Source organism: Rhinolophus sinicus, chromosome 6 (genome assembly GCF_057876585.1).
Source record: "Rhinolophus sinicus isolate RSI-liver-muscle chromosome 6, RSI-T2T, whole genome shotgun sequence".
Taxonomy (NCBI): Eukaryota; Metazoa; Chordata; class Mammalia; order Chiroptera; family Rhinolophidae; genus Rhinolophus; species Rhinolophus sinicus.
Window position 1 is genome coordinate 52,159,629 of NC_142506.1, and position 27,218 is coordinate 52,186,846.

Sequence of the window (27,218 nt, forward strand, 5' to 3'; positions counted from 1 at the left end):
GTGAAGACATTAGGAAGTACAAATTGGTAGTTACAAAATAGTCACAGGGATGTGTAATACAGTATGGGAAATACGGTCCATAATATTGTGAAAACTATGTAGTTTCAGATGGACACCAAACTTACAGGGTGATCACTTCATAAATTATATACATGCCTAACCACTACACTTGCTGTACAACTGAAACTAATATAATATGGAATGTCAATTATAATGAATGTCAACTATAACTAAAAAATATAGTCATGGCATGTACAGTATAGCGAATATAGTCAATGGTATTTTGTAATAATAGCTATGTATGGTGTCATAAGAGTCGTAGACTTGTTGGGGTTGTCACTTTGTGAGGGGTATAAATATCTAATCACTATGCTGTTTTGTATACCTGAAACTAGTAACAAAAATTCCAAAAAGTAAATTACAAAAAGTTTAAATTCTTGTTTATTAAAAATCATAATATTTATAGGTTATGTCCCCATTTCTTTACGTAAGACTATGATTGTTATTCTAAGTCATCCCGATGCTCAATTTATTCAGGAAATGTTTACCTAAACATGGGATCATGGAAACATCTGTATACTAGAAATGTGTTCTAAGATACCATCTTTTATCTTAATGACAATTAAGGTTAAAAAGAGAACAAAATTTTAAACAGTTTTAGTTACTCCTAGGGTTCTGGCTTTAAAATACGTTTTCAGATATCATTGTGAGCACATCTTTCAAAAATTATTTGTAAAATTAAGTCATTAATTTGTTTCACTGAGGAGATACCAATCACAGAATAGGGGAAATTTTAAAAAATTTCCTAAATATTACATAATGAGCTTTTATTATTTGGGACAAGATTTCCAGTGTTATAAGGTTTCAGAAAGTGCTGTATCCTCAAACGATTTAGATGGGTATTAATATAACATTCTCTGAAATACTAGTATATATCACTAAAAAGTGTAATTCTCATAGTGTTGAAGACACTGATGTCAGATAAATGAGAATATTTGAATGCAATTATTTTATACAATGAAAAAAACGGGAAGCGTTTTTTTCTAAATATGTATATTTTATGTGTGATTTAAAAATAGATAAACAAGAAGGTCATCTTTAATAATTCTCCTTAAAGTTAGCCCAGAACTTTTCTTTTTGAATTTCCTTAGGAGTATGGGAATCTTCGTTTATTTGACTACATTTGATAATGAAATATACAATTATGCTACACAGGTTCATGCTGTACTAAGAAGGCAGAAGGTGCCAAAGGTTTTTAAAAAGTTATGGTAGAAAACCTTTCACAAAGTTTTAATCTATTAATTTTGTCTGTATATTCCAAAAAATATATTTTAGCAGATGAATACCTTGTCCACGTTATAGAAGACCCTATTCTATAGGAACGTAGTGTTTCAACAACTGATTGTAACTTTTCTTCTCTGACTTTATTTTTTTATCTAATGGCTCATTTCAATCTGTTAAATTTAGTTCTTTTAAGCTCTGAGAAATGTCGTATATTTTTAAGAAAATTGGAAAAGTGTGATTTTTTTGTGGATATAAACCACATGAATCAGAAAAAAACCTTAACTTCTCTGAATGAAGAGGAAATTTTTAATGTTTATCCCCCCTTCATCATTTTAGCAGCCATTATCTGGACTCCCATACAAACAATGCTACATACAGTATTCCGAGTATAGATAAATCATGATCTTAGAAGCTATGAAAACGATTTTTACCTTGTTTCTAATATGATTAACCTAATTATTTTGTGGGCCATTATGGCAGAAGCAGACAACCTTGGGAAAAGAGAATTCCATTTTTATATATGTAATTACATATAATACATATAATAATTACATATAATATTTTATAATAACTCATATGACTGGGATGGTGAGGAGGGGGAGATCTGGAGAATTAAAGTACTTAAGTGATGTTTAATAAATCATTTTTAACTAAGCACAGAAACCATACCAAACTGATTTTCCTTCCTCCCAGCTCACTAGTGGTTCCTTCTTAGTCTTTTATACTAGTCCCTCATCTCTCCCTCCTCTTAATGATGGAATGTACCAGTTTTGCATCTTATCAATCTATATTCACTCCCTTGGTGATCCCATTTGTTCTCAGGTTTTAAATAAAAGTCCCCAAATTTCTGTCCTCCCCTGGATTCAACTTGTATATTTAAAATGTCCAAACTCCACTTATCAGACTTCAGCTTTGGGCCAAGACATCTTAAAATAACAAAAATATGGACAAAATATATGAAATAACAGTTATCAAGACAAGCAATATCAGGCAACAAAAGACAGTGATTCCTGGAATGTTAAGTCCAGTCACTACCCTAGTTCACTACCTTAAGAGGGCTTCCAGGTCACACTAGGAGAGGTAATCCAGGCAGAGCCTGGAAGGTTGCCTGGAGGAAACTGGGTCGAGACTCTGGAAGAAGGTGACTAGAGTTCATGGGACTGTGTGCTGAAGAAAAGAAAGCTGCCAGGGAAGGAATTCCAGACGTTTTAAGAGGGTCTTGCTCAAGTACGCAACTGAGTACTGATGAGCACATCATACTCAAATATGAGAAAACTACTACCTAGGGCAGTGGCAAGAACCATCTGAAAGTATGAAAATAGTGCCCAGTGCTCACACAGGGTCTGGAACAGTAAACCTCATGAATCATCGGTTACTGGACAATGCAGAGGTCAGCCATTTTTTTTTTTTTTTTTTCTGTAAGGGGCCAGACAGTAAATATTTGATGTTTTTTGTAGATCATATGATATCTGTTGCAACTTCTCAACTCTCCTGTGGTAGTGCAAAAGCAGCCATAGAAATAAGTAAATGAGTGGGTGTGACTGTGTTCCAATAAAACTTTATTTACAAATACAGGCTGAGGGCTAGATTAGCCAATGAGTTTGCTGATCCCTATAGTAGAGTACAGAGAAAGGTCCTGCCTGTGTAGTGCGGAATAATCAGCCCCAGACTAATCTTAGAAGCCTAGCAAATCTTAAAAGCAAGACCCAAAGTGATAAAACTATTTCCAAGTAACCTGTGTCTCAAAACAAAGTTCAACAATATTTAAATACAAAATATGCATACAATACCTATCAAAGTAAAATTCACATTATCTGCCATCCAACCAAAAATTACTAAGCTTGTAAAAATCAATCCATTGAAACTCATACAGAACTGACATTGATGTCAACAAAGATGCCAAAAGTTAAATTATAATTGCATTCTTATGTTCAAAAAGTTATGTAGAAATGTGGAAGATATCGAAAACAAAATCCAAATTGCACATCTATATATGAAAACTATACAGATTAGACATCACCAAAAAAAACTGGTAAACTTGAAGACACAGCAGTAACAACAATTCAAATTGAAACACAGACAGAACACATAATTAAGAAAAGAAATTAAACAGAACATAAGTAAGATGGGAGATGACTTCAAGTATCCTAATAAACATTTAATTGAAGTCCTTGAAGGAAAAGGGAATAGGACAGAAAAAAATAGTTAACAGAAATAATGGCTGAAAATTTTTCTAAATTTGATTAAAACTATAAACTTATAGATCCACGAAGTCCAACAAATCCCAAGCACAAGACATACGAAGAAAACTATACCAAGGAACATCATACTCAAATTGCTCAAAACCAGGGATTAAGGGAAACGATGCAAGTGAAAATAGGGGAGTAACATCTTTAAAGTACTGAAAGAAATGAAATGTCACCCAGAATTTTTGTTTAGAATTCGGAAAGCAGTAACTTGCAATAACTAAGATGAAATACTTTTCCAGATAAAAAGCTGAAAGAATTCATCACCAGCAGAACTATACTGAAAGAAATGTTAAAGGAAGCCCTCAGGCAGAAGAAAATGATACTAGATGAAAATATGAGTCTATAACAAGGAATGAAGAACATGAGAAAAGGTAGCTACATTGGTTTAAGATATGCGTACACTGGACATAAAAATAGAAAACATTTTTCTTATCATTTAAATCCCTTTAAAAGATAAGTGATTTTTGCTAACAACAAAGGAGTTACATTCTGGTCTATCCTGCTCTTCACTGGTTTCAGCCACACTGACTTTTCATGTTGTTCTTCAAACAAGCCAAACACGTTCCTGCTTCAAGCCCTTTGCCCTTAACACTGCATTTTATGGTACATATTTTAAAAAGGATTTAAAATACATAACTCAAAAGTATTAATGTTTAACAGTTTCACTTTTCATATGTTCCTTTGGCTCTACAACTGGAATGGTAAAGTGATGTGCAAAACTATTTTTTCATAAAGTTTAAGTTAAACATAAAATAAAAACTAGTTATGCTCTGAGAACAATTTTAAAGTGTTAATACATTTAAATATCCACTCTACTTGCTGAGACTACATTTTCTCTGCAGAATGATAAAACTCCATCGAAGCCAATATGTTTAATACATTCCTTAATACTGAAGTCCAGATAAATGTAGTAATGGAAAAAAATTAAAACTGAAGGAAAACATTCAGCATAATGTAGAATACCTATATTTTAATACCTGCATAATGTAGAATACCTGTATTTAAATAAGTCCATTTTACAAAGTTTTTGCTTAGTATGAATAGAAACGTTTTTATTCTTCTCCAATCAACCACATCCCTTCTCTTCTCTAGTGATTCTTTACCCTATCCTAGGTAGTAGAACACACTCATGTTCCTGTTCAGGTCTTAGAATCCTATTTTTAAATACACACTAAGTGGATAAAAATTTTGAATTAAATAGGCAGCAGAGATGGAATAAATAAAATGGAATAAAAGTGGGGAAGGAAGGAGAGGCAGGGTTAAATTCGTACATTCCTCTGGGGCGGTATCTGTGCCATTATCGTCCAACAACAACAAAAATATCCCTGGGCTGGGCTAATATTAAACACTTCTGTCCTCTCCTCAGTACATTCTTTGATACCCAAATTACATATGCAGCAGCACTGCAGGGAGACCTCTGCTGAAACTATATATAGAGAGAAGGAGGGAAAAATAGTTGTGTCCATCAATTTTTCCAGGATTATTTTTAGGAACAGATATAGTAACAAAAAATATGTATATTATTTTTAAACATGTATTTTAGCATGGGAAGGCACAGAGACTTCTAACATTCCTATATTGTGAATTTTTATATCTCAAGAAATGTTCATTTATACCAGAGTAAAGATTTTCTGAATATTTAATAAATGTACAAAATCATATAAGGATATCATATCCAAATCTCAGCTTATCTTCAAGTTTCAAAGTGATATAAGTCTGTTCTGGAATCCTTACATCATTCACAAAAGTCTGTAAGAAAAAAAAAGAGGTTATATGTAAAGTATTAATTACTACATTTCAGATCAGCAAACACTCCAAACTGATACTGAGAAGTACATATCACATGGTGGGTAATACAGTTCGTGTATCATAACATGTGTCATGCATCTTACACGCGGATAAAGGATTTCATACTCAGCCCTGTATTATTATTACTGCTAACACACCAAGAACCAGGTCGCTGTTCTCTAAGTGCGCCATGCTGCCCAGACAAATTTAGGCTCCTAAAAATGATGTCAAGAAAAGCCCCTACTCAGAAGCTGGCAAACTGTAAAGGGTAAAATACTTAACTCTCGATCATCAGGGTGTACTGAACTCAGTTTTAGCTTTTTTGGCCAATTCTAATTATTTCTGAGACTTGGTATTTCATTACTTTTATTCTTCGAATTTTTCAAAATAACAAAAAGAAAATTTACTTTAAAGAAAATGAATAAAACACATTCTATTTTACAACTGCCATATGAGTCCTTTGGACCCGTTTATGAATCTTAAATACATATGGGATCTTAGTGATCTTATTTTTCCTGTATCTTGAAACATTCTGCTATTTCATCATCCTGTAATTATTTCATCATTACTCATCAATTATTTCTAACTATGCTAAAAATGACCAAAATAAAACAGAATAATGAATTACCTAAAATATCACTATCCAACAGAAATATACTGCAAGCCACACGTATACTATTAAGTTTTCTAGTAGGCACATTAAAAAGCTAAAAAGAAAGCGGTAAAATTAGTTTAATACTATACTTTTAATTTAATCTACATGTCCAAAGTAGTACTATTTTAACAAATAGTCAATATAAAAATTAACAAGATATTTTAAATTCTTTTTTTGTACTTTTTTTAGACCATTCACATTTCAAGCGCTCAATAGCCACATTGGGCAGTGGCTACTGTTGTGAAAAACAGAGACATAGCAGGATGATGCAATCATGAAATAAATCATTTATTGCACCAACCTCCAGTTTTCTTACAGCATTACTCAAAATATTGCACCATCTTTCCAAGAAAACATAAAAGACATCTGGAGATACTATCTTTGTCCTTTACCCCCCGCCACCTACCAAAGAGCACAACTGAGAATTCAGAATTTTTCATTTAACATCCATAAAAGCAAGGTGAAAACAGACACGAAGATCTTTCACAATTATAAGATGAATACAAAAAGACAGCAGCAAAATATCAGACCATGAGTCTTCAGATGAAGATAACCCTAAATGGATTTTCTCGAATGTAAGAATTTTCTCTAACAAAAGACAGAAGAATGTTCCTAATGACAAAAAATACAAAAAATACATATACTGTTCTTCCAGTTAGCCATTCAATAAGAAGAATCATGCGCTATTTTCAACAAAAACCTAAGCCATTATGTATTTTAAAAGAAATTTTGACAGTATTCTTTCATTTTATTGATGTTTGTGTTCCAACACTTATTTGATTTAGTTCGTAAGTGTACAAATGCTCAAGGAAGGTATCTATACAAAGGTAACTAGAAGGAAAGAAGTGATGTAGAAATAAAATTAGTGGACTGATTTGTTGTTTATAAACCTAAAAATAAGAAATGTTCTGCAATTTTTGAAGAAGATGGCCATCTCTTAAAAAAATTTTAAGCTGTCCAAGTCTTTAAAATAATGTATTTTGACAATGTAAGAGGAAGAAGAACTAGAAATGATGATAAACTAGATACCAGCTAGAGATGTACTTGAAATCTGAATTTGATATTTATATATGGATATAAATGTTCCAGGTGAATGCATGGCAACTGATTAGTTAGTGGTGCTCAATGAACATGAAATATTTTGTGTATTTATGTACCTTTCAAAGTCAGAAAAATATGGAATAAAAATTTGAATTTGTCATGACTAATTTTAACTAAAATTTCAAGTTGTTTTTCATTATCCTTTTATGCTTAGTTGTATAAACTATTTGTAAATGAACAAAGGGTCCATTGGAGACAGATGGTAAATGATAATGACTGTTATTCTTGGCATACTGGAAGTTAAAGACCTAGAATTTGCTAGATTTATAGAACACAGAACAATGTTATACTTAATTGCCCAGAATGCAGACACCATGTAAATACCCGACAAGTTTTTCTTTGATAAGTTGAAACTTTAAAAATTACTTTACTCTTTCCTTTTGAATTCCATTTTTTCACCTTCTATTTTACTAGATTTGAGATGGATAAACACTTGGGAAGGGTCCCTCCATGGTAAGGAAGTTTAGAAGGATCCTGAACGATGTACAGTAAAATATATCAGGGGATTATGTTATTAGGGTTATATAGTTTTTAAGTCTACAGAAAAAATTAGAAGTTGTGATTTTTATTTCCAGCACAGATAATATGGAGACAGAGGAATACTGCTAAAATTCGAGATCACACCTTGGCATGATTTATGAGTAATCCTAAATTACAAGCTTTTAACACGCTTCATAGAAAGGTCTAAATGTTAATAAAAAGAAAATTCAAAGGCTTCAGCACTTCTAAACACTAATTTCAGGTTCATTTCCAAAGCAAACATTTTAGTGTTTTAAAACTTACATCTTGAATTTACCAAAATGTTCTATGTATAATTACAAAACAAAAAAGCTGAGGAAAATGACAGAAAAGAGAAGAATAGAAGAAAATATTAATTCACTGATGTTTGGTAGCAGAAGATAAATAATTATGTATACTATGCAAGAGGAATGTCACAGTTATGAGCCAATTTTATTTAAAACTACCTCAATGTAAAACACCATATTTACTCAAAATGGTGAAGATGACCTATAAGATTCATTTTAAAGCTTAAAACTGCTCAATTCTCCTAATTATTAAGCCTCTATTGTTTGTTTAACATACACTAGGTATTTTCAGAGATCAAGAAACATATACTTTTAACATGCTGGCATTTATGAGAGAAATATTCCCTAAGGTCTAAAAAGGCTTAGAAAATATAAGCTAGACACAAAGTTTTAGCTCACAAAACTGCAAGTGAAAACATCTGGAGGAAAATATGTGTAGTCTCCTGAAGGTCCAAAGTAATAAAAGGAGAAAATTTCAAAGAACAACACATGCAAAAATCATTGTATTAAAGCAATTACAAAGCATTTTCATACATTAAATATGGACAGAAAAATAGATTTTTTTTTTTCTTAAGTCAGTGTCATTTGATCAGACCTCTATCTGGTAGGCAGGACAGATAAGGACAATGAGACACAGACAGTGAAGTAACAATCAAGATCTGAGTTGAGAAGTGGAATTGCTGGGATTCAGATGCAGGCCTCTGAGCTACAGATCTCACGCTCTCGCCACATCACAGAAGCTTGGGTGTCCAAGCCAGGCCAGCTGCCCACACTCCTCCATGCAAACCACTAACCTCACAGAAATAACCGAACTAGATAAATACCTATTTAATTCACATACAACTAAATTGTATAATTGATAGGATAACATCATATAACCACCACATATTATATTAATGCTCGTGGAAATGTGAGCGGCGTGGCCAGGAGCACAACCACTTCACTCACATTGCCAGCGACAACTCTCCTCTTCTTTCAGAACCATTCCTTTATGTCTTCCCCACTCTAGCGCACTCTGGTCTGATGCTGGCAGGAACTCCAGTGTGAAAGGAGGACAGAGCTGGGGTTGGAACTCAGGGAGCTGAGGAGCAGCCTGGTAACAAAAAGCGGAGCTGGGAGGGATGGCGGTGGTACCACGGAGGGCCTGGTGCTATCAGAGGGCACATGCTCCGGGGGAGCGAGGAGGCAGGAAGAACGGAAGGCAAATAAGGCTTCTCAAGGGGCTTGTACGGAAATTACCCAACTACCACATCAGCTCCAGAACCAGTTCCAGCTTACCCAGGCAGAGCGACCTCATTTCTGGTAGCAATAACATCAAGTGTAGATCTAGGTCCCGTGGGATTATATTTTAGGGTACAGTGAAAGGGAGAAGGAGTGGAAGTCACAAGTAGAGTTATTTATAAATTGAGTCTAGTTGGTAAATGCTTTAAAATACACACACACACACAGTATATTTATTGAATAGGCTACAGGGTGCAAACCTTGTTTTAACTGCTTTTCTTACCATAACACCAATAACACTGAAGAGTGGTTATTATTAAAAGCGTTTAAACTTAATTTATTTATAGCTTCACAACCTGAGCGGACTATCATTTTACTATTTCTATTAAAAAATTGAGGAACAGAAAAATGCAGCAACCTGTCTAAGGTTACATCACTAGTACGAATTAAGCAGGGCTCATAACCACTACATGTGTCCCCTTACTTCTGAAATCACTACTTTTAACCTGATGCGCAAATTTCTACAAGTTGATGAATATTAAGAGTAAGTAGGCTGTGAACAATAGTCTACAAATTCTCTTAGGAATAAAATGCATGCTAGTTGGCAGTTCATAGACTTTGGCTACCAAAGTCAATCCTGGCATATTTTCTAGGCTGTTACTTGGGTAACAGTACATTTATCATTTGTGTAATGCTTTGAAGTTCTGGAATAGTCACACACCACATGTACTGTCACATTTAATCCTCACAATACTACAAAGTGGGAATTATTGTTTCACTATTTTAAAGCTAAAGCAAGGTAAATAAATTTTGCATTGAGTCTTCAAACTCAAAACTTCAACTCATTAAATTTTCATACAACTTTGAGAACTAATAGGAATAGATATGAGGAAACCAAAGTTCAGGGAAATTCATTTGTCCCGGGTTATACCACTGGTAAATTACAGACTGATATTCAAATCCAGGTCCTGATTTCAAGTTCAAAATGCAGATTTGCTCTCTGAGTTATTGTATTTCATAAAATCATTTAACATAATGAAATTATGAGAAAGGTCAGCCTACAGAAACTTAGAAGTTAATATTTCACCTGATTTCTTTTACAACCAACACCAATTAATTTTTATATTTGATCAGTCTCTTAAAAAGTACACTGTGATGTAATTCTCACTTATTATTTTCCAAGATAAGAATGCAAAGACACATTTGAACAGCACTGTGGTCAAGATGAAACTTTCTAGGCTTAAAAACAGGATGTAACATTGTTAACATATTTTACATGCAGAAGTAGATTAAAAGTTTTCACTGTAAAGTCCCTCATATAGAAAATTAATTTAATTCCATTCAAAAAAGATTTATTGGGTTCATGCACTGTGCAGAGCCCTGAGCTAGGCGCTGTGATATATTTATAAATGCAAAAGACATATGAACTGTTAGGAGCGCATAACGAATCACAGCAACAGATAATGCAAAAGTAGATTTAATACAAGGCTGATAATCAAGCACCCAAAATAGAGATTAAAACAAACGGTTGTAGGTGTGGAGAAAGAAGGAAACAATTTTGCAAATAGGAGCTGGAAATCAAAACTGCTTGTTTATATATGCCTCATGTTAAAACAGTTTCCACCTAGTTTGCCTATCACTTTCTACTTTCATCCATTCAACTTGTTAACAATATCAGCAAGTTAATATCCCCAAATACCTTTTCTTTGCTCCCTTCAGAAAAAAGTAGAATTTTGGTTTTACTTTAAAAAATAAGCATAAATTTTATAAATTATAAGGCAGATTGGAGAAGTACTAGGCTGAAGAAAATCTAACAAATTCTTTGGAGGAGACAGTATAGTATGAAACTACTGTTTTGGAAGCATGGCAAGGGAAAGTGTGATGTAGCATGAATCTGGAAATGTGGGTGATGCCAATTGTGAGCTATTTCAGGTCAAACCTGAAGAATTTAGACTTAATTCTATGTGCCTGAGAATCAAATAAAGGCTTGAATAAAACCAACAGGAAAACATGCCTACAAAAAAAGTATCTCGAATACATACAAAGTCCTTCAGTAGCAGGCCAATTCAGAACAAGAAAAAATGTTTTACTGTATTTGCCAAATTTCTGCATATGTTTTCCACATGTTTAATGTATGTTTTGAAAAGCAGTAGCACTTAAAAGCAGTTGGAATACATTTAGTTTCTGTTAAAATCATTTTAAGATATTCAACAACACAGATATGAACAATACGGTATTTGCTTATGCTAGCAGAGCCATAAGAAAAGTAGTAAGACAAATTATTCAGTACTTCAGTATTCTCTTATTATGTGGCTAATTACACTTTTCCAATGTCGAAAGATCAATGGAAGAATTAGGGAAAAATTTACTACAGTAACACAAAAAATATCTTCAAAGTAGGAATCCAAAGAAGCAGTAATGAACACTGGTGGTTAGATCACATAACCATATTTGTTAAGGTAAATGGATGTGTTTCACTTCTTTTTACTCTAGTATAGAAGGTTCTAGAGGTCCTCCATCATCTGGTACCAAACCATATTTCCACCTTTATTTTCTAAAGTTAACCCACGATTCTCTGTCTCCCACGAGTGCTGTTTTTTTGCATTCTTACTGCTATGCCTTACGGCTGTTTTCCCACACATAAATTTCAAGCCATTAAGAGAGATAAAGCTTTCATCTAATCTCCATAAAGAAGTCTTTTTAAACATAACAGATAATAATCAAGAACCTCCTGAATTCTTGTAAGTATTTACTACCTATACAGTTTCATGAGAACATGGACTAGTTTCACATTCTATTGCATGGTCCCCAAAGTGCTATGTACCTAGCAAATATTTAAAAGTAAAATGTAAACTTAAGAAAAGGAAATACAATACAAACAGAAAATGTAATCTCATTTGTCTTCTTACAACATTAAATTCATATTCAAATAAAACAAAAAATAAGCTCTTTACTTACCCCATTTAGGCTGCCCAAATCTTTGACCAAATGTTCATCCGTAGAGGCATCATAATTGATTACAGCATGTTGCTTATCCACACTACGAGACTGAAAGAAAATTTTTAAAGTTAATAAATAGGAGAATATATGGGAATAAATAACACACACACAAATTTTGGGCTAGATACTTTGTATTAATAGGATAGTAGACAAATATAGGAAAATATCAAAGTAAAAGTGGATTAAATGACATTTAAACTGTGTTACTATATAACGCAAATTTGGCACTCCCCAATGAGGAATGCAGCCATGATTTTAAGACATTCTTTTCTACCAAATTCACACATCCTACTTTTGAGAGAATTTAAATCAGCTGACTTTGTTGACTATACGAGTAATTTTTTTAAATTTCAAACTGTTATATGGTAATCATGAATTTTATGTTTTATGCATCGTATTGTAAAAAAAAAAAAAAAAAAAAAAATTACCCTACAGGATTTTCTTCTTTAATACCTAAAACTACAACATAAATTAAGTACTCCAAAGGTAAGAGAAAAGGGATACAACATGCCATCTTCCTGAATAAAATTATCTTCACATAGATTGTAAAACTGAAATTCATGAAAGAGCTCTGACAGGGAAAAACAGCGAAAGTCAAAAAGAATTCAAATGGCAAACTGTTTTTTGAAAATTGCTCTTAATTCTCTTTAAAGTTCTCACCCTCAGCTCCCTCTCTCCAGAGCTTAGTGAACTGTTTGCAGGTGGAAGTACCTGAAAGATAAACTCTAAGCCTGTGGAAAGTTTTACTGAAAGGAAGCATATACATCTATAGTCACAGGAAGAAATAGTCTGAGAACCACTGAATCTGAACTCAGTTAACAGTTTATTACAGGGTTACCACATGAATCTTGGTACACTAAAAAGCAAGAAGTATCCAAAATGGAGAAGACACGTGACTTCCAGTTTCCAGTTCAGCATAGAGAGTTTGGAAGTCATCGCTCTCATCCTCAAAACAACAAAAAAGGTAACCAAACTGACAATCAAAAACTCATTTTATTTTCATCCAAGAACTGAGGTCATAAGGCCAATTGCCAACCTGAAAACTGGAGAGACAGGTGAATACAGAGAATGACAGAGTACTAGGAGCAGAAACCACTGCTGCAGGCAGCAAGTGGTAGAAAAACTTAAAGGTAACTAACTGCTGGAGATTTGCATGTGAACTAGCTTAAGAGATAAAAACACTCAGGGCACCGCCTTGAGAGGACATTGCATTTTCATGAGCTTTATCTCCAGAAGGCTCACAAAAATCTCAGAGGGAAGATAGGAGAAAAGTCTTCTGCTTCAGGAAGGGTGAGGGGAAAAGTAACCTTAATGAAATATAGCCGGAAGATTCTGTTCTCGTCACCAATGGCCTTCCCTCAAGGAAAACTATTTTACCAGAGCTCAACCAACATAGGTTTTACCAGAGTCTAACTGACCTGGGAGAATGGAAATACCCAACTTCAGCCTCCCTGTCTTACCCAAGAATGAGGACAGAAAGAAAAAACAAACAAACAAAAATTCATAGAATTATAGAATGCTTCCCCTCTCCACAAACCTTACCATCGCATCAACAGAGACTTACAAATATATATAATAATAAGGGATTACAATGGGAAAAAAACAAAGCTCAAGACAATTTAAGAAGGAGTCTCTAGGGAAACTCAAAGACAACAGGAGACAGCAAAAGGGGCACTTACAGGAAATGTTAACTAACCTCTGACACTTTTAGCTAAAGCAAACAGAGCTTAACTCTTAGCCACATAAACAAAAGGGGGAGAAGGTCAGCAATTAATAAACTAACAAGTCAGATGTAAATACTAGTTGAAATGATACTTTCCAAGTAAATATTACTAAAACTAAAAGCCCCTTCCCCAATTAGCTTAAACTCTAGTTTGAAAAAGTTTTGGTGTTTCCTTCTGGAATACAAACCTCTATATTGAAGTAACTGACATTAGGAAGAAACAGTGCGTGACCTAAAACAATCTTCCAACAAAACCTAAACATTAATCATACATACACTCTTGTTCTTCTCAAAAATTTTAAAGATTGTTTTCTGGTTTTATTTTGTTTTTTTCTCTGAAATCTCAATTTCTCTAGGACAAATTGCAAATCTCAGAATTAACAGGAACTTTATAAACAGTAGTATCACCGCCATTTCTCTGTATCTCAACTGGAAACCCATCTGTTATGGCAAGTTACAGGTGTAACCACTGTAAAACATCTGCATTAAATCTAAAAATTACTTAAACTTCATTTTGGTTTTTATTGTTGTACTTGTTGTTCTGTTTAAATTAATCAAGTACTAAATTCAGTTATTAGGGTTATAAGAAGGAAATGCAGTACCACTAGAAAAATAATTTCTCATTATGGATTTACGAAGCTGAATTAGTCTAAATATAAAAATCTCTATATGTTGTAAGGCAAGTGAGATTTCAAGTATATGTAGGCTCTCAATAAATATTGAATGGATCATCATAAATAATCTCTCGGTGAGGAGAATATAAAGAAAAAGTCCTTAGAAGCGTGTACTGAAATTCACGGAGAAAACTCTAGAAGAGAGTTGAGAAAAGGAAAATCACAAAGAAAAGTGAAAAGTTACCATTAGATATGAGAACCAAGTGAACCGGCTGCTCGTGGAGCCAAGGAATGGCAGCTTTTCAGGGAAGAGGAACATGTGGATCAGACATACATAGAAAAAATGGTTTGAGGAGAAATAATTGGGAGACGTCACTTCACTAAGTTCACAACTAGCTAGAAACCTGGAAGACCCTAAATTTCATATTCATTCACCCTGCTCTAAAATTGTTTAAATAAGGGGTTAAATAAGTATAAGAACACCCACTAGAAAATGTAAAACATATGAAAGACATAAGAGAATAACAGAGTATACTGAGTTGAGATGCCACTCCAACTTTGGGGACTGAGGAGTGAAGGAGTGCGGATGTTACGTGGGGTCAGAAAAAGCAATAGCACCCTGCTTTAAAGGCTCCTCTGCGGCCTTCCTGGCTAAGGTAAAATGTATCATCTTTAATACGGCACCAAGGCCCTCCAAGATCTGGCCTCTTCTAACTCCCAAGTCGTAAACTCTCAAACTGTTTGCCTTGCTGGCCCATATGCAGACTACAAGGAATTATTTTAATGACCTAAACAGACACTGCATGTTATGCTATCTCCAATACCATGTACCACCCTCTAACATTCCATTTATTCATCTTTTAATATTAGTCAGCTGAAGCCATCTCCTCCATGAAGTCTTTCCAGATTCCTCATCCCCACCTTTCATTGCAGGTAGAAATGACCACTCTCTCTTTGTGTCCTGTGGCACACTGTTTTTATAATTACTTGTTTAGATGCGCCTCTACTTCTCCCAGACTCTAAGCACTCAAGGACAGAAACCTGATCTGCACACACGTCGATCTCATGGCACCTAGCATAGAGCCTAGCACACAGTAGGTGCTTAATAAAGGTTTGTTGGAAATAAAAGTACATGCTGTTTGGCCAATCGTATTTCATAAAAAATGGAAGTAGAAAAGTTTACTTATATAATAAAATAGCAAAAGTATTAAAGTTACAAAGTTCAAATCAACTTTTAAGAAAATTTCAAACTGGGTGACTTAAAAAAACAGAACCAAAACAAACAAACAGAAAAATGTGTACTCTCAGACAATTAATTATAAACCCAGAAAATTTTGGAAAATAAAAGTATTAAAATGTAGCAAAAGCATTTTTTCCTTTCCTGCAAAACAAACAAACAAACAAACAACAAAAAGCCTGCCATCAAATAAACGCAAAACATAAAAAACAATTTCAGGCCAGGCACAATGAAAAAACATCAAGGACTCAAGTTGACTAATTTCTAACTAAAAACAAACACATGAAATGGTACAAATGATTACCAGGTATATGTCATATATGCTTTGGGTGTGAAATGGCTACTTTTTTATTAATAACATCATTGTTACCCCTTATAGTACTGCTTTTCCTACTAAAGATCTAAGAGGAAGAAAAAGACACAGAAATAATACATGGATACTTACGCTAAGACAAACTTAAAAGAGAGAGAGATTGCCATTGTGTGCCATCACCATTTAAAAATGTTTTTAAAAGATACTGTAGCTGAAAAATTATTTAAAACCCAGTTATATTTTTACAACCATAGTGATTTATCCTTTACTACGTGCCCCAAAGGACGAATGAAAATAAGTTACCTATGATCTTCAAAACATATTCCATTGTCCTCCTGGGGACTGTTCCTACATCAGTACGAAAATTATAATATTAAATAGTAAGGCATATATAATTTCATTAAAGTTTCTATTATGCATCAGAATAAAAACATGTTTAATTAATATGATTCTCAAAACAGCAAAATTCAACCATGGGTGCAACTGAAAATTGTATGAAGATAAAATTAGAATTTAGATAGGAACATTTTTCAAAATGTAACTATTTGTACAAAGAAGTCTTCAATTTATTACAACAGAAGTTTGTGCATGTTTACTCGCATGAGAATTAAGTTACCAAACCAATTTAGGTTACATGGATGCAGCGGCAGCAGGGTGGTAGAACAGAAAGACTATTTTGACTCTGAGCCAACGTTATTAAGGTTCTAATACCAGCTTCCACCACTTAATGATTATGTGACACTGGCCCAGTGACTAAGTCTTTCTGAATCTTAATTTTACCATCTGTACAATTGACATGATTATATCTTTCAGAAAATTGCTGAGAAGAACTGAAATAACATAAATGAACATCAAGAAGTAGAAAATATTGTTCAAATGCAAGGTTCTTTTAATAGTAGTAATATTAATGCATTACTCAAATAAGAGAAAGTATAATTTTCATCCAATAATTATACTTGACACCTTTCATCCACGGCTAAGATTTATTTTGCATATGTCTTATGAAACACAGTATATCGTCATTCTATAGAAAGTCAAACAAGCACAGCAAGTATAATTTGCCAATGGCTTGCAAGGTAAGTGGTAGAATTAGAATTCAAATTCCAGAATCTCGTTTGATAACCTACTTTTTAATATCCAAGCACATTTCTTCTCAATGACCACATTTTTCAGACTACTTGTTTTGGAATGAGATGAAATAACAAAAAACATAAAACTCAAAAAACTTTTGTCATAAATTATCAAAAAAAATTTAACTGTAATCAAACAGATCTTATGTTTGGAGCATTTGTTTCCTTTTTGCACTAGGTTTAAGCCATGTTACCATCAAAGTATTCTTTAAAATGCCAATAAATCTACTTGTACTTGAAATCTTTAAAGGTAAGAAACTCCTAAAAATTATTCAGAGGCAGAGATTCTAAAAATCCAACAACTGGTTTCCTATATGATAAAAATGGAGAGTTTTAAACCATAAATGCAGAATTAGTTTAACCACATTTTACAAGATCTTTCATACAGTTATTAAAAAGGAATAAAATATTAACTACTTGTACTTCTAACAATTTAAATTAATTATCACAGTGACCTAACCAATGTGTAGAATGATTTCAGATATTTAAAGCCTTAAAATGAAAACATGAGTTCCCCCATCTGAACCTAAGATATGGTCCAGTTGCGATGGGCCTATATCCAAACAGAATCATTACTGCCTTTTCTCAGTTGCCATGCTCACCACTCCATCTCATGGAGAAGGCCAGAAAAATCTCTGTACTATTCTATTTCTCTCATTGAATTTGTTTAATTAAGGTGTCACTGTATATGCAACTTACTTGTATAGTCATAAAGTTGTATAGTTGCTTTACTTTTATTGTCTCAAAACTATAAAATAAGTTCTTTAATTTTAAAGCAAAAATATAATAAGCATATGCAAATTTGATTCTTCTAGGAATAATTCAGGGTTTCTCAATCTTGCCACTATTGATATTTTGGGCCAGGTAATTCTTTGTTGTGTGTGTTTGGCAGGGGCTGGAATAAGTACACACCGTATACTGCAGGATTTTAAGCAGTACCCCAACCTCTTCGTTTCTGCCTACTAAATGTCACTAGCAACCACCTCCAACCCCCACCATCTGTAACAACCAAAATGTCTCCAGATATAGGAGACTGTGTGTATGGTGGTGTAGTGGGAAAGGCAGGATCCTCCAGTTGAGAACCACTGGGCTAATAAACATTTCTACTCTAAGTACTTGTTCTGAACCAAAAAAAGGGGGGCAGGGCAAGGGAATAAGACTTTATTCTAGATTGCTGGACCTACCAAAATATCTAAATTCTCAAAAATCTGAAGATCTGTTTTTCTGCTAATTACTAAAAAACATCTTAAAAGTATCTTTAGAAGTAATTCCTTTATACATAGTTCAATAAATATCAACAATGTTTAATTATACGCAAACTACTGGAAACATCTCTAAAAGAAGTAAACTAGTATCAGTATCACTGAAGTATCCACAATTAAAATTCAGTTTTACTTCATGCCATGCTAATTTTATGAATTATTTACAAGTCTAATTTTAAAACTGCATGTGATACTTCTTACTTAAGAATGAGCTTCTCTACTGTGAGCTCTCATTTTTCAAAATTTAATCCCTAAGAATTATTTTGAAATGATTCAAGGGGGAGAAAATTAATTAATTAAACTGGTAGCTAGAGCCAAAAGAGAGCCAGAAAGTTCCTATCTAAGTAGTGTTCTTCTCCAAAGAAATAGAAAAATGTTTTCTACCAATTCCAGGATTTGAGGAGACACATACAGGAGGCCGATGCAATTACCTGCAACATGAGCTCACAGTCATCTCTTCCAACAAAAATCATTTCCCGTGGCAGCCTGTGGCGAGTGCCTCCACTGCTCACCAAAAACCAGGATGTTAAGCTCATTTTCTGCTTAGCTTCTAAGTCTTTAGCAAAGCTACGTCATCCTGTAGAGAGATATTTAGAAAAACACACATTCAGATATTTTTAACTTTAGCATTGAATCACCAAACCCTGTAAGTAGGTCTCAGAATGGAACTGTATTTAACATTTACCCTTGATTACACAGACAGTTTACAGGTCCCAGGAAATGACATATCTACCAAATTCTCATTAGCAAAGTCCACAGACTCCATTAAGAGTTCAATTAAAAATAAAGAGATTAGGCAATTACTGTGGTTCCCCGAAAATAAGACCTAGCCGGCCGATCAGCTCTAATGCATCTTTTGGAGCAAAAATTAATATAAGACCCAGTATATATTATATTATTATATTATATCCGATATTATATACTATACTATACTATACTATACTATACTATATTATATGACCCGGTCTCATAATATCGTAAAATAAGACCGGGTCTTACATTAATTTTTGCTCCAAAAGATGCATTAGAGCTGATTGTCCAGCTAGGTCTTATTTTCGGGGAAACATGGTAAGTAGGCAGTCAACTAATAAACATTTATGATACTCCGGAAAAACTTTGGGCATTACTTATAAAGGTGTAGAATCCTCAAGCAAATGATCATATCAGAATGCTAACCTCTCAGTAAATACTACCAATATTGTACAAATGAATGTCTAACTTATAAATGATTTGAGAAAGACTAACTTCAAATGAATATATTTGATATCAGATTAAGGACAATGAAAAAACCAAAGAAATTGCTTCTCTGTCTACCAAGTGTAGAAGACCAATGAATGCAATTTCAAAAACATACAATTTCAATTTATCTGTCCTAACATGTAGTTTACTTTCTCTATACATTTTTCTAGAGCAACAATTCCTAACCTTTTTGTTCTTGGGACCTTTTTACACTCTAAAAACAATGTTTACATGGGTCAAATACATTAATCACTACCATACTAGAAATGAAAACTGATAGACTGGTATTTATCAATTTGTTTAAAATAATAAATTAATCAATTTCATGCAAAAATAACTAACATTTTAATAAAAAATAATTATTTTTCCAAAACAAAAATAATTAGTGATAAGGGTAGCACTGGTTTACATTTTAAAACATCTCTTTAACGTCCAGCTGAATAGATTTTCATATCTGCTCTGTATTCAACCTGTTACCATATATTGTTTAACCTGAAATATTTTAAAAGACCTGGCTTTAGTAAGTTGGAAAAGGGAAATTTATTTTAAGTCTTTTCTAGTAAGTGTAGATAATTTTCTTTAATACTATACTACACAGAACTACATACACAGAACTTTACAAGTGGTAGTTTTTTGAAAGTTATTTACAACACAGAATATGAAATTTTTCATACGATGTTACAAGAAAATCCAACTTCTACTTTAGAGGGATTTTGTAATATCATGCATTGGTCATTTGGAAAATAGGTATTGGTTCCCCGAGTTAGACAGATCTTCCAAATGATGACACAGAGTTCATTTTACTATTTAAAAACATGACATCTGTTAATTTCATCACCCATATCATCAGAAAAGTTTTTAATTACAGCAGGTTCTGGAATAACGTATTTTTGTTATAAATGTTGATAAGATGCGTATTATGTATATCAGTTAGCCTATGATAAAATTGGTTTAATTACATGCTGTTTTGCTTAAAGTACAGAACTTATCTACATTAAATGAGTACTTACTGTACCAGTCAGCTGTTAAGCTCATGGTGGCAGAACCAAGTTCCCTAAAATTCTAAATTTTTCTTGGAAGTTCAAATTTTATTGGGGAAAAAAATATTGTCAATTCTTTTCTTTGAAGTGACAGGCTTACTCTGTCTGCCAAATACAGAAGGTCCCCTGACTTACATGGTTCCACTTAAGATTTTTCAACTTTATGGTGGCATAAAACCAATATGCATTTAGTAGAAACCATACTTCAAATTTTTGAATTTTGATCTTTTCCTGGGCTTGTGATATGTAGTAAATACTCTCTTGTGAGGCTGGGCAGTGTGGCAGGAAGCCACAGCTCCCAATGAAGGGAATAAACAACTGATACTCGACAATGTTGATAGTATTTCTTTGGATATTGTGTTTTCACACACCATTGTGTCTACAAAACATGTTTCCTGCTTCTAGTGAGAAAAAGGCAATTACTCTTGAGATGAAATCAAGATAATTAATTGCCCAATTGTAAGCTAAAGTAAGTGTTTCGAGCACGATTATCTACCATACAAAGCTAACCTACGATGTTGGGAAAGCTGTGATGCTGGGAAAGTTAGGTATATAAATTCATTTTTGACTTACGATATTTTTAATTTACAATGGGTTTATCAGGATGTAACACCATCCTAAGTTGAGAAGCATCTGTACTCAAGTCTACAAATCATAGTCTGTCTGTCAGTCATTGTTTCAATTATAAATGATGTTCCAAGAAAGAAGTGGCTAGTTCAGCTTAAACTTAATGACACAAATGCTTTTTCTTGAGACAACCATGGTATTTTGGTATAGAGTATAAGTGCTTTATGTGTGCTTCCACTTAGTCATACAAAATATTTAAAAGATGTGACTCGAAAGTCAAGATTATGAATGTCATAATAACTTTTCCCTTTATTTCTTTTTTGCAGATTTTTTTTTTGTTATTTAGAGTCCAGTTTCTTTAACATTTTTTTCTGTTTCAGGTATACAGAACAACATAATAATTAGACATTCACACCTCTCACAAAGGGATAAACCCGTCCCCCAAATCTACTATCCCCTGACATCATAGATAGCTGTAACAATACCACTGATTATATTCCCTATGCTGTACTTTACATCCCGTGAGTGTGTGTGTGTGTGTGTATATATATATATATATATATATATATATATATATATATATATACACACACGTATATATGTATATCTGCTACTATATATGTATATACACACACATATATATATACATATATATTTAAAGCTGACATTCAGTATTATTTTATATTAATTTCAGATGTACAGCACAGTGATTAGGCATTTATATAATCTATAGTGACCCCTCAATAAGTCCAGGACCTATCTGACACCCTACATAGTTTTTACATTATTGACTATATTCCCCATACTATATTTCACATCCCTGTGACTATTTTGTGACTACCAATATGTACTCTCTAATCCTTTCACCTTCCCCCATTCCCCAACCCCACTCCCATCTAGCAACCATCAGTTTTTTTCTTTGTGTCTCTGAGTCTATTTCTGTTTTGTTTGCTCATTTATTCTATTCTTTAGATTCCACATATAAGTGAGGTCATATGGTATTTGTCTTTCTCAGTCAGACTTACTTAACTGAGGCATAATATCCTCTAGGTCCATGCATGTTGTTGCAAATGGTAAGATTTTATATTTTTATGGCAGAGTAATACTCCATTGTATACATGTACCACAATGTCCTTATCCAATCATCTACTGATGGGCATTTTGGTTGTTTCCATATCTTGGCTATTGTGAATAGTGCTGCAGTAAACATGGGGGTGCACATCTTTTTTTTGAATTAGTGTTTTGGATTTCTTTGGATAAATACCCAGGAATGCAATAGCTGGGTCATAAGGTAGTTCTATTTTTAATTTTTGAGGAATCTAATTTTTGAGGGATCTCCATACTGTTTTTTATAGTGGCCACACCAATTTGCAATCCCACCAATAGTGCACAAGGGTTCCCTTTGCTCCACATCCTCACCAGCACTTGTTGTTTGTTGATTTATTGATGATAGCCATTCTGACAGGAGTGAAGTAGTATCTCATTGTGGTTTTTATTTGCATTTCTCTGATGATTAGTGATGTTGAACATCTTTTCATATGTCTATTGGCCACGTGTATGTCCTTTTTGGAGAAATGTCTATTCATGTCCTCAGCCCACATTTTTAATTGGACTGTTTGGTGTTGAGTTATATGAGTTTTTTATAAATTGTGAATATTAACCCTCTGTCAAATGTATCACTGGCACATATCTTTTCCCATTCAGTAGGATGTCTTTTTGTTTTATTGATGTTTTCCTTTACTGTGAAAAAAACTTTGTAGTTTGATGTAGTCCCATTTGTTTATTTTTTCTTTTGTTTCCCTTGCCTAAGGAGATATATCAGTAAAAATACTACTAAGGGTAATGTCTGAATTTACTTCCTATATTTCTTTCTAGGACTTTTATGGTTTTGAGTCTTACATTTTCTTTTTTGCAGATTGATTCAAGATTTTTAGCTACTCTAAGAGAAATAAATTCCTAACAATAGTATCTACTCTCCATATTTCTACTTTGGCTATTTCATGCTCATTCTTCTGAATTCAAATTTCAAGTTAGATACTAAAAATATTGCAAGCACCAGTTATGATTCAACAGAAACTTAACATAAGGGGTAAATGTCTGCACAGTCAAGTTAATCTAACTCTGAATATGCACCTAGTCACTGTAGCAATGAAGAAGGTGTAGTTCATCCTGTAACAGGATATGCTAATATTTCCTTACCCTCAGGTGAAATGCCTAAGAGAATATTCTTGGTTAATGCATGAATTTAAAAAGAAGCTTGGAAAAGGAAAACTAATGGATTAGTTAAAAAATTGGGGTTATCTGAGGAAGTATTTTGGAATACATTTGTTTACCAGTTACTCACTCTGCCTTTTATCAGGCACAATTTTAGGAGCTGATGATAAAGCAATGAACAAAACCTCTTTACCTTAACAGAACATTCTAGTGAAATAATATATAAATACACTAATATCAGTCATTGTTTTGCCCAGGTTAACCTTTACCTTGGTAAGAAATTCTATAAAGGCTACATAGGGATATCGTGGAAAAATGGGAACAGGAAGCTTCAGGAATCCATCCCTCCAGCTAAACAACTATTGAATTGCCTTAGTAACTATTTTAGGACTCTGGTGTCTAGTCAAAGAAAATCAACAAAATGACACATGAGAAAAACAAGATTATCAATAAAGAGAAATTATATAAGATGAACTCACTAAAGGGATTCAATAGCACATTTGAGCAGGGAGAAGAAAGTATCAGTGACCTTGAAGATAAAGACAATTGAAATTATCCAGGGTGAGGAACAGAAAGAAAAAAGAATAAAGTAAAATTAATAGAGCCTGAGGAACGTGTGGGATATCATCCAATGTGCCAATACGTACGTTATATTGGAGTCGCAGAAGAAAAAGGGATGAAGAAAGGAGAAGAAACAATATTTGAAAACATAATGGGAAGAACTTCCAAAATCTGAGGAAAGACATAAATATACACATTCAGGAATCTGAACAAACTCCAAGCAGGATAAACACACACACATTCACACTGAGATATGTTATATTCAAACTGTCAAAACTGAAAGAGAAAGACAATTTTGAAAACAGCAAGAGAAAAGAATTGTCAGGCACAGAATACTCAATAAAATGGACAGCTGATTTCTCCTCTTAACTCCTGAAGGCCAGAAGGCAGTGGGATGGCATATTTAAAGACTTGAAAGGGAAAAAAGCTGTCAAGCAGGAATTCTATATCTAGGAACTATCTTTTAAGACTAAATTACTATTAAGGCACTTCCAGTTAAACAAAAGCTGATGAAATTTACTACCAGTAGACTGGCCTACAAGAAATGCAAAAGAGAGGCTATCATGCTGAAAGGAAGGGATACTAGATGGTAACTAGAAGCCGTAAGAAAAGAAAAAAGAACACTGATAAAAATAACTATATAAGTATTAATCCCGTACTATTGTACTTTGGGTATGGTTGGTAATTTCTTTTTGCCAATTTAATAGGCAAATACATAAAACAATATTATAAATGTGTTTTAATGGGAATACAATATATAAAAAGGTAATCTGTGACAGCTACAATATAAAGGGGAAGAGATGGAGGTGAATAGGAGCAGAGTGTCTATAAATGCTTGAGAGTAAGTTGGTATTATGGAAACTAGGTTATTGAAAGTTTAAGATGTTAATTGTAATCCTCAAGGTAACCACTAAGAAAATAACTAAGATAAACATATAGAAAAGGCAAAAAGAAGGGAGTTAAAATGGCACATTATAAAATATTAACTAAATCCAAAAAAAAAAAGGAGGCAACAGTGGAGGAACTGGGGAACAGGAAAAAAAAAACATAGCATACAGAAAATACATAAATGACCAAAGTAAATCCTTCAGAAATTACATTAAAAGTAAACATATTAAACTTTATTAAAAGGCAGAAAAAGGCAGATTAAATAAAATGACAGGATCTATCTATATGATGTCTACGAGAAACTATAGCTATAAAGATGCGAAGAGGTTGAAAGCAAAAGGATGAAAGAAGATATTCCATGCAAATAGTAACCAAAAGAAAGCTGAGGTAGCTATATTGGTGACAGACAACATAGACTTCAAATCAAAAAAGGTTATAAAAGAAAAAGAGGACACTATATATTGATTCAATACAGCAAGAAAAAAAAATTATAAACACATATGCATCTAATAACAGAGCCCCAAAATATATAAAGCAAAAACAAACAGGATTAGAAGGAGCAATAGATGGTTGAACAAAAACAGTTGAAGATGTTAATATTTCTTTCTACAATGAAAAACCCAACCAGCCAGAAGATTACCGTGTTTCCCTGAAAGTAAGACCTAGCCAGACCATCAGCGCTAATGCGTCTTTTGGAGCAAAAATTAATATAAGACCCAGTATAATGTAATATAATATAATACTGGGTCTTATATTAATTTTTGCTCCAAAAGACGCATTAGCGCTGATGGTCTGGCTAGGTCTTATTTTCGGGGAAACAGGGTAGTAAGGAAATAGATAACCTGACAACACTAGGAATCAATTTGACCTAACAAACATATATACCACACTTTACTCAACTAAGCAGAACCATATTCTTTTCAAGCGCACATATGGTAGAACATTCTCCAGGAGAGACCATTAAGTTAGGCCTAAAACAAGTCTTAATAAATTTAGGAGACTGAAATCTTACAAAACAACTTTCTCAATCACAACGGGATTAAAATTAGAAATCATTAACAGAAGTCAATCTGGAAAATTCTCAATATGTAGAAATTAATCAACACACTCTTTAACAACTAATGGATATAACTAACAATCACAAGAGAATAAGAAAATACACTGAGACAAATAAAAACAAATATAGAACATACCAAAACTTATGGGATACAGCAAAAACAGTGCAACTAGGATAACTCATGGCTGTAAATGCATACATTAAAAAAGAAAGATCTCACATCAATAACCTAACTGTACACGTTAAGAAACTAGGAAATTAAAAAAAAGGGAGGAAATTATAAAGATTAGTATGGAGATAAGTCATATATGAGAATAGAAAAACACTAGATAAAAACCAATAAAAACAAAAGTTGTTTCTTTAAAAGATCAACAGAGATGAAAAACCTTTAGCTACATTAATAGAAAGAGAGACTCAAATCACTAAAATTAGAAATAAAAGTAGTAATGGGGAATTCTGTAAGATTTGAAAAGAAATCAACTATATTTCTAAAACTCTTCCAAAATATTGAAGATAAGGGAAGAAGACATCCTAATTCATTTACTGAGGTCAGTATTACCTGATATTAAAGGTAGACATGGAAATTACAAGAAAAGAAGACTATACCAATATTTTCTATTGATGGCAATAATCTTCAACAAAATACTGGCAAATCAAATTCAGCACCATATTAAAAGGATCATAAACTATGGTCACGTGGGATTTATTCCTGGAATGCAAGGACAGTGCAACATATGAAAATGAATCAATATAATAGAAATCAATTAATAGAAAGAAGGAAAAAATCCACATGATCATGTCAATTGATAAAGAAAAATCATTTGACAATATTCAAATCTGTTCATGATAAAAACACTCAATAAGGTAGGAATAGAAGAGAACTTCCTGAACATGATAAAAGCCAAATATGAAAAGCCCACAGCTAACATCATACTCAATGATGAAACACTGAAACCTTTGCCCCTAAAATCAGGAACACAAGAATGCCCTCTTCCACCATTTCTATTTAACATCGTATGGGAAAGTCCTAACCAGAGTAATTAGGTAAAATAGCGAAATCAAAGGCATGAAAATTAGAATGGGAGAAGTAAAATTATCTCTGTCCAAAGATGACATGATCTTATATGTAAAAAACTTTAAAGATCCTACCCAAAACAAACAAACAAACAAACAAACAAACAAAAAACCTACAACTGTTAGAGTAATTAATGAATTGAGAAAACTTGCAGGATATAATATTGTCAAAACTCAATTGCATTTTCATTCACT

The 27,218-nt window shown here is 33.2% G+C and overlaps 1 protein-coding gene across 10 annotated transcripts in view; it reads right to left on the bottom strand.

The window, feature by feature from the left end:
- CEP170 (centrosomal protein 170) overlaps positions 1–27,218 on the bottom strand; it is a 109,107-nt gene that overhangs the window by 64,434 nt on the left and 17,455 nt on the right. For 8 of the 10 annotated variants that reach the window (XM_074316830.2, XM_074316828.2, XM_074316827.2 and 5 more), the window contains exons 2-4: positions 18,815–18,960; positions 12,063–12,152; positions 5,201–5,282 (exon numbers count right to left, since the gene is read on the bottom strand). In XM_074316830.2, the coding sequence (XP_074172931.2) occupies positions 5,201–5,282; positions 12,063–12,152; positions 18,815–18,919 (277 nt within the window). In that variant the 5' untranslated portion in view covers positions 18,920–18,960. Of the gene's footprint in view, positions 1–5,200; positions 5,283–8,831; positions 8,993–12,062; positions 12,153–18,814; positions 18,961–27,218 lie in introns of those variants that run through there. The other 2 variants (XM_019746814.3, XM_074316829.2) reach the window with 2 other exon arrangements.